We start from the raw sequence: 9,312 nt of genomic DNA on the forward strand, positions 1-9,312 counted from the left end.
AGCAAAAATCACTTTTTAGATTCATTGAAAAAATAATATATCTTGCCAATAATATAGACCGGATACATTACTTTTTCAATGAACCTAAAAAGTGGTTTTTGCTTATAATTGTGTGCGGAGCAATTACCACACATCTAGTTCTGTTACAACTTACAAGTAGCATCCACCTCATTTACCTCCAACTATCATACTTAATATTTATCACAAAAAAGTGCTTAACTATAAGAAATGAGTAAATATACAGCCTTATACATGCTCTTTAAGTTCAAAGTTTGTTGAATGAGATGGGATTTATTTTCAGTCAATGATGTTATTTTATTGCAATGCACTTTTAAATCCAACAAATAAATACCCCATATTTAAGTACTTCACACATTTTTTTACAGTATCCTCTCACTTAATAATAGGTTAAAGATTAATCTCTTATGCTATTTTTTCTTTACCAGAGATTGGTCTCTTAAGATACCAAAGGCAAAATGCCTCCAAATATTTGTTTTTTATACGCAAATATAAATCGAATTCAGAATTACATATTCAAAAATAATCCAGATTCTTTCACTAGAACCAACACATTGTTGGTATTACTCAACAATGTTTGCTTGTGTATCAAACATTTACATTCATTTCCTATTATTCCTGTCAAGGGATAAGATTCGACAGCGTTATAAAACTGAAATTGTTCCAGCCAGTCACTTTGAAATTCTTCAGTGGATAAGTTTTAGAGACCCGCCAAATTCCCAAGCAAATAATCAAGGAATTTGGATCTTGTAGTTAACTAGTAGTTAACAAGGAAATATAGAGTCCCCGCAACATCCGAACTTCACCCAAATTTACAATGCTCTCACAACACAACCCATTCACACAGCTTTCACGCAGCCGTTTGCTGCATAGAATGATACAAGTTATTAGAGCTTTTAAATAATAAAATACAATTTTAATCGACATAAAGAGGTGGAACCTAAGGTGGACATAATAGTTCAGAATTATAAGTTTTCAACTACCCAAAAAATATGGTGTTTTCGAATTTTCCGTTTCTACCCCACATAATCAAGCAAATAAAACACGGCATTGTTGATGAATGTATAGATTTGTGGACCTAGCAAATGCAGTCAAAACTAGTTACTCACTAATAATTGGATTTAGCTTCTCTAAAGTAACCAATCATTTTAGAAGGTAAAGTAATGTCACCCTAATTATACGACAATTGGTTGTGTACGTGGCAATATGTATCTTGAGCATTTGTATTTAACATTATATGACAATTGAAAGTATACCTCACATGCCGCAAAAACTGGCCGAACTTGCTCAAATATTTCATCCTCTGTTCCCACAGCATTGATCTGCAGAGATTAGCTTGTCAAATAATTAATTTATAACTCTTTTACCATAAAGAAATGAACAATTCTGTGATCAGAAGCTGATTTTTTTAACTTATAACTGATTTTTTATTAAAAAAAATATCCATTGCATAATTATCACAGTTTAACACCCGACGGAACCCGAGAAAAACAAGATAGAGAGACTGTTCTTGCTGTCAGATTCAAATGGGTGTCACTGTCAGGTCGTTGGGTAAGAGGAAACAGTTGAAGACAGATTTACTCGGACGGTTTTAAATAAATAAAATTATTATCTATCAGATGTATCCAAACCCATCCGACATACTAACGGGAGTGCACTTTTAGGAGTACCTGGATCTGTTACTCCACCAGACCCATCACTCGCCCTAACTGTCTAAAAAGGATGGATGACGGTTTATTACACTTGTGTTATCTTTGGGTGGACCATTTTTAGACCGAATCTGACTGTGACCAACCGGTTTCCGCCCCTAATCACATCTATACATAAAGCCCAACAAACATACAGTACAGCTAACTCCTAAGTCAAATCATGAAATAAGTCAAACCCAGAAATACTAGCTTGTGAATTTTGCCACCTGGAATAAATTAAACAGAATATTGAAGCAGCAAGGTAGCATACACCTTAAAGGTAAGTAACTAAAATATCTGTAACCAAAAGTTTAAGAAAAACAGTTTTTCAAGTCAAGGTCGTATAAGTCTCTCTATAATGCTAGTTCTACTAAATTCAAATGAAAATTGGAACTAAGCAATTACCCTGTGAAGTTTCCCTCTCCTTTCATAATGATCAACCACAGGAAGATTTAATGCCTCAAATACTTTAAGACGTTTCTTGATTGTATCTATATTGTCATCAATTCGACCCTGAATAAAATGAGTAACATATATCAGACTGAAGTTTCACATCAGTCACTGAAATACATCATCAATGATTTGAGGAGAACCTGATTACGGCTCAGCACCCGTTTCACCATCTCTTCTTCAGGGCAATCAAAGAAAAGAACAAAATCTGGTTCTGATCCAGTCTGCATAATGAAGAGTATTTATTTGGTAAAATACGAGAAATTGTTTAAATGAAATTATTTGTTTTAATACGCAAAAAAAGTGCATTTGAAAAGGTATAAACAATAAAGATGATGTGGCAAATTTGTAGTTAGTATAATGCAGAGAAAAATCAAAGCTGGCACGAAAATAACCCAATACTATAGTATATCAATTCATTAACAATAGAAAGAGGCGGCCGAAGGAGGGGAGAACGTTACTTTCTACAGCCTAAATTTAAGTAATAAGAAGTTAAAAACTCAAACTTACAATTCGTTCAAAAGCTATGCGATTCTCCTCACTTCTAGGGAAACCATCAATAAGAAACTTATGATTGTCGCTAGATTCCATCTCTCTTAGAATCAATTTGACAGTCACTGCTGATGGAACAATTTTCCCTTCTCGAATTGTATCCAGAATCATTGTGCTGTTTTTAAGTTTTTATTGTTAAAATCCCAAATATGCGCCAAGGAATAAAATATAAAATTTGAATCTGAGAAAATTACCCGTATTCAGTAGCAGAAACCACCTCCTTCCTCAAGAGATCACCAGCACTCAGATGCTTAAATCCGAATGTTTCAACAATTCTTGCACATTGAGTACCTTTTCCACTACCCGGCCCTCCTGAGAGCATGAGAACAATGTTTGATTATAAAAAAAATTATCATTTATTTAAGGCGCCAACCAAAAACGATAGTGGATGGAATCACTAATAACGTGTGGCCCTCTGTTTCTAACATTAAAAATAAAAATATCCCAAGTATGTAACAAGAGTTAGTATTCCTTAATTCATTTAGTCAGATCTCTTTCAAGATTCCAGATAGGTTAAGCTTCACTCATCCCCATTTGTGTAATAATATCCAGCTAGATCGTGAGATCAGACAAACAATCAATCAAGTGATTAGTTTGAACCATTTCAAATAAGTTTTTAATTTTTTTACTTGAGTTCAAAAACAGAATTAAAAAAAAAATATGGCTACTGCTTGTTTCTAGCATTAACCATTTGACTAATACATAAACAACCTATAGATGTCTCAGCTTCAGCGTCAACCATCCTTGAATTTAAAGATAGTGACATTCAATTAAAGACATTATCAACAATCAATATGAATTAGCTTAACTTATATATTTTGTTGTGGTCAATCTTTGAAGTTACTAGAAAAAGGCCCTATCAACCTTTGTGGTGTACCTTCCAATTCTAATATTAAATATGACAACATTACATCCATATATAATGTTAATTGCAAACATAGAAACACGGGATGGTAACAGCATGAAGCTCACACTATAAGGCATTCACAAAATAAGGGTCCATCTAGATCAGTGCTATCGATGGCAGATTATGGCAGTCTGCCAAAAACTTCCCATATAAACATGGCATTGCAACCTATGGTGGATATAGGCGTTGTAGCCTATGCCGGTGCCATGGCACCGACATGAAGGAAATTCGACAATACTGATTTAGATTGAAAAATGTTTTGTATTTACAATCTTTATTTCCATTTAACTATTTTAGTTACAAAAATGCTACATTTGATTTCACTTCAACTTATAATCAACAATTTAAACAATAAATGCATCCTTGTTTACCTAAAACAAAAGTTATAACCGAATCGACATGTTTGGGACAAATCCCATTCATTTCCTGCATCAAAGGGACAAAGAAACAAAGAGATCATTGGAGTATCATACTCAAGACGGACATATCAATTGTCAACAAATTTAATATCACAATCAGCGTTCTTAATTCTCATGATTTACTGAAAGAGTTCTTCTATATTTAGGGACGGAGATAGTAATAGATTGCAAGGATAATGAACCCACAATTCCCAACGTCTAAGCACTTAGTGTGTGAGTTTCGCTGATGCTAGGCTAATTAGAACAACCCAATCAAAAATTGAGTAAACCACCCACCAAATTAATCCCTAACTAACTTTATGACTCTCTCAAAAAGTCTTCAACTCTATTCCGTGATATTTTATAAGCAAATTTCACCTTTGTAGGTTCATTGCATAATTAATTAATTAATGTATCTCCACTATAATTAGTCTAGATACGGTCGAGATACATTAGTTATACAATATGAAAGTTGCTTATAAAATGTTACCGAGAGAGTACCTGAAAGTGTAAAGGCGATCCTGAGATAAATCTATGGCAATGAAAAGCGTTATATTTAGAACCTTCCTGAAATGAGAAACAACAGAAATTCATTGAGAATATGAATGGGATGAAGTGAAAGAGGATGAGAATTGATAGTTAGTTAGTTAGTTACATTTGTGATGTGAAGAGAAAGAGATGATTTGAGAGTAGCTATTGCGCGTTTCCACATTTCTGATTGTTGGAATCGATTTTAGTTTTGATTCGGTGAGTGAGGTTCCTATGTGCGATGAGAGATTTTGTCAAACATGTAGCGTGCGACGTGCGTCGATACATTTTATTGTGAGAGATTATTACTACTCCATTCCTATTTATTTTACGAAAAGAAAAATAAAATTTGTTTTAAATTATTTCTCGTTTTCATAATTTAAGCTTATATTTGAAAAATTAAAGATTTTTTTTTTATATAACATATTAAATTTGTTTTTTTGAATTTTTTTATAAAACATATTGGAAAGAAAAAGTTTCTGCACAAAAAGATATTTGTGGATAAAAATCTATTATTGATATATTAAAATCGATTACCACCAAATTTACTAATTTATCCTTATTATTTTTAATCGCGTTGCAAGTTTTATAATTTTCAATGTAATTTCACTAAAAAAACATATAGAAAGAATATAAGATTTGTACCAAAAAAAATATATAAGATAAATACATAAAAAATATATATATAAATAATATAAGATAAATAAAAAAATGATATAAATAATATTACTATCAAGTTTACTGATAAGCATTAATGAAGTTAATTACTCGTAAAGATTGATACTAAGGGTCCGTTTGCCCCATCTTTTTTTAGAGCTTATGCAAACAGCTTATACAATATAAATTAGGTTTTATGCTATTTTATAAGTTCACACTAAAGAAAATTGTAATTTTATAAGCTATTTTATCATAAACTACCTTGTCAAACTTATAATGATATATAAAAATTGCATAAACTATTTGCATAAGCTCTAAAAAAAGCTGGGCCAAATGAATCCTAAGGTCACGTTTCACCCTACTTATTTTCTATTTTTCTACTTCAGCTTAAAAAAAATGTAGAAAATTGTATTTGGCATTATTTATCCTTAAAAGAATTAGAGAAATAAAATAAAGAAATATAAAATAAGGAGAAGTTGGGTCAAACACAACCTTTTACCTCTTTACTACTTTTAAAGAGAAGAAAAAAAATAGAAAAAAATAGAGTCAATAATAATATTCCTCTATAAATAACCATTAATAAATTAATTAGTAAAGTTTGATACTAATTAACAATATTCCTCATTAATAAAGTTAGAGCATATCCTCAATAATATAATAAAGTTAATTAGTATCAAACCTACTAAATTACCCTTAATATGCCTAATGAAATTTCTAATTTTTATTAAAAGTGTATATACGGAACCATTATTTATCACTGAAACATAAAAATTAAATAAATAAGTTTGCAAGAAAAAACACAATAATTCCACTTATATTTTAACAATATTATATAACAATTTATAAATGAAATTAAATTGTTAGGATATGCTAAATAGTGTCCCGAGAGCGGAGCACTAGTTAGTTTTTAGTGTGGATGACCGGGTGAGAATTAAACCATTGACCTCCTTAACTCATCCACCTACAAAATCATCCTTATAACTCCCACTTTGTTTCTTTATTATAACAAATTTTATAGTCTTTTTTTTTTTTTTAAAATAGTAGCGTTTATGCTCTTGCAAGAGCAATTTTATCTCAGGTTCCTCGCAGTTGATTTGGATCATGTGTAGTGTGACTGCATGCAGTTGGTAAATTCGAGTCTTTCGATCAAGATCAGACAGTTTACATTGGCCGACTGCAATGCCGCCAATATTTTTTGATTGCACTGATTCCCAATTCTCCTCGCAATACTTTTGATGAAAGTTCTATCTGTATGGTTACTATATTGTTATGAATGAAAAAAAATCATAAGTTTATTTGCATAAAAAAATCACATAAATAATAAATTTAAAAAGTATTTATATACTACCAATCATCATTTCATAATCATCACTTATAAAATTACACATGATTAATTGTGATGTGCCGATAATATACAAAGTTTTATTCCGTAATTCATAAAAATTAAGATTTTTATATTTATTAACATAAAACCATATAATTTAAAATAATATTTTTTATAGAAAAAAATTATAATAAAAATACAAATGAAGAATCTAAAAAAAAAAAGTAACTACGGGTCAAGAAATATTTCTTTTGCTCACAAAACAAAACTTACTCTTTTTTTTTTAACGGTCAGAAATAAATTACTTATATATTCCATATTATGTTTTCCTCTTGACATTATGAATACGAATCAACACGCACACTACGATTCAGGTTTATGGCTTTGTCTTTGTTACCGTTTTCAATCTTTCCAATTCCGAATTCAATTTCTTTCTAATTCATCATCCAATCCAATCGATTCGATTCAATCATTCAACCCTAAACCCACAATGTCTCATTGCCGCTACCCAATTTCTTCTCTGTTAACTGCTTCGTTCTTCGTGAATCTTGATATCTCAGAACCCTAAAAAATTTATTTGAAGATTCTGTATCGTCATTTTAGGGTTTCATGTTTATGAATCCTAAAAATCTTGATTCGGTTTGAAAGAGAAATCTAGAAATGGAAACGAATTCTAAACCCTTGTAACTTATGATCAACCATTAAACGACGACGTTGCTAAGGTGTGTGGATTCACTTAACTCTAAATTCGAATTGTAAAGGTTCTAATTTTGTTGCTTTTTCCTTAAATCTATGTTTTATTTAGGCCCTGTTTTGATAAACAATTTAATTAAGAGTTTATGCTATAAACACTTATCATATTGGTGCTTATGTTTAAACTATTTCTATAACAGAACATTCATATGGAATCAGGAGGGTATACATCGAAGTTTTGATGTTTTAAATGCAATTTGAAATATGAATATTTATTCGATTTATTCGAAGTGCAAGTTGAGACTTGGTAACGATTTTCTTATTACGTTAGATTTGGAAGATGGTTGTGCGGCTTGGTGCCTTTGATGCAAAATTGAGTATACGTCCCTGGATATCCCGAAATTGACTATATGTCCCTCGTTGTCCCTGTATTGAGTATATGTCTCTCGATGTCCCGAAATTGACTATATGTCCCTAGAAGTCTCTCAATGTCCCTAAATTGAGTATTTGTCCCTCGATGTCCCTAAATTGATGGCTTGATAACGATTTTCTTATTACTGTAGATTTGAAAGATGGTTGTGTGCCTTGGTGCCTTTTGATGCAAAATTGAGTATATGTCCCTCAATGTCCCGATATTGACTATATGTCCCTCGTTGTCCCTCAATGTCCCTAAATTGAGTATATGTCTCTCGATATCCCGAAACTGACCGACTATATGTCCCTCTTTGTCCCTTGATGTCCCTAAATTGAGTATCTGTCCCTTGATGTCCCTAAATTAATGGCTTGAATGGAATTTCATATGTCAGTACTTATTCATGAATTCAAATGCAAGTGGAGAGGACCCGTGGTTCCATAGATGTGAAATAGTATATATGTCCATTGACGTGTCTAAAATGAATAGATGTCCCTAGATGTCCCGAAATTGAATATTTGTCTCTCGATGTCTCTAAATTGAGTATTGGTTCTTCGATATCCCTAAATTGATGGCCTGAATGGAATTTCAATGTGAATATTTATTCATAACTTCAAATGTAAGTGGAGATGACTTATGGTGCCAAAGATGCAAAATATTATATATTTCCATCAATGTCCCTAACTTAAATATATGCCCCGCGATGTCCCAAAATTTAATATATGTCCCTCGTTGTCCCCAACTTGAATATACGTCCCTTGTTGTCCCCAACTTGAATATATGTCCCACTATGTCCCTAAATTCATGGTCTGGATGAATGCAATTTCATTGTGAATGCTGAGTCATAACTTGAAATATAAGTGGATATGGCCCTTGACGCGGTGACTATACAATGCTTTTTCATAATGGTTTTGTGTCTGTGAGACCCTTAGATGCGAAAATTCAATATATATTCCTCGATGTTCCTGAATTGAACATATGACCCTCGATGTCCCTAACTTGGATATATGTCCCTAAATTGATCGTCTGAATGATTATAATTTCAATGTAGTCATAACATGAAATGTTTGTTTTCTAAACATTTTTTTTAAGAATGCAATTGCATTTAAAATAATAATAAATTTATATACTAAAGAGTATTTTGGTCTCTTTGCCAAGCAGGTAATTGTTCGTAAATGGGACCGGCAAGAGGAAAGGCTAGTCAAAGTATCTGAGGAAGAGGTATTCATTTATTTAAATTTTCTAAACCATATATGATACATGTTTAAGATGTAAAACCGTCGTGACTCATGATTGATATAATTTACATTATGTTAGTCAAGTTAGGTCTTGTTAGTATTTGGGAAAAATCTGCTTTAAGTTGATTTCTCCTTCATAAAATGTGGGGAAGTCCTTAATATTCCATCGAATCAGTGCTCATTTGCGTTCCAGTTCAAATAGTATCTGGCAACCACTTAATGAGCAATCAAAGTTTCTGCTTTTATTTTGTTGAACACCAACTTAAATAAGACAAACTATAAGGGTGGTTAACAATGTCCTGATCTGCCTCATCAGTTCAACCAATCACTTTTTCCGATCTCCCTTTATCTAAATATTTGTATTTTCATGCAATGTAATTAAAGCTTATTGATTCTGTTTCTTTTTTTTATAATGTTTGATATTCTTATTTATATATTTCATACATG

General features: G+C 31.7%; 1 protein-coding gene across 1 annotated transcript; it reads right to left on the minus strand.

The window, feature by feature from the left end:
* Window positions 1-463: 463 nt before the first annotated feature.
* On the minus strand, window positions 464-4,815 carry LOC123920482 (UMP-CMP kinase-like). The gene is made up of 9 exons (XM_045972744.1): window positions 4,669-4,815; window positions 4,515-4,580; window positions 3,987-4,041; window positions 2,903-3,020; window positions 2,667-2,823; window positions 2,300-2,380; window positions 2,112-2,219; window positions 1,275-1,340; window positions 464-883 (listed from the first exon to the last, which is right to left on the minus strand). The coding sequence occupies exons 1-9, from the start codon at window positions 4,723-4,725 to the stop codon at window positions 869-871; spliced, it is 723 nt and encodes a 240-aa protein (XP_045828700.1). The 5' UTR covers window positions 4,726-4,815; the 3' UTR covers window positions 464-868.
* Window positions 4,816-9,312: the final 4,497 nt, after the last annotated feature.

The sequence above is a fragment of the Trifolium pratense genome, linkage group LG4, assembly GCF_020283565.1.
Source record: "Trifolium pratense cultivar HEN17-A07 linkage group LG4, ARS_RC_1.1, whole genome shotgun sequence".
Classification (NCBI taxonomy): domain Eukaryota; kingdom Viridiplantae; phylum Streptophyta; class Magnoliopsida; order Fabales; family Fabaceae; genus Trifolium; species Trifolium pratense.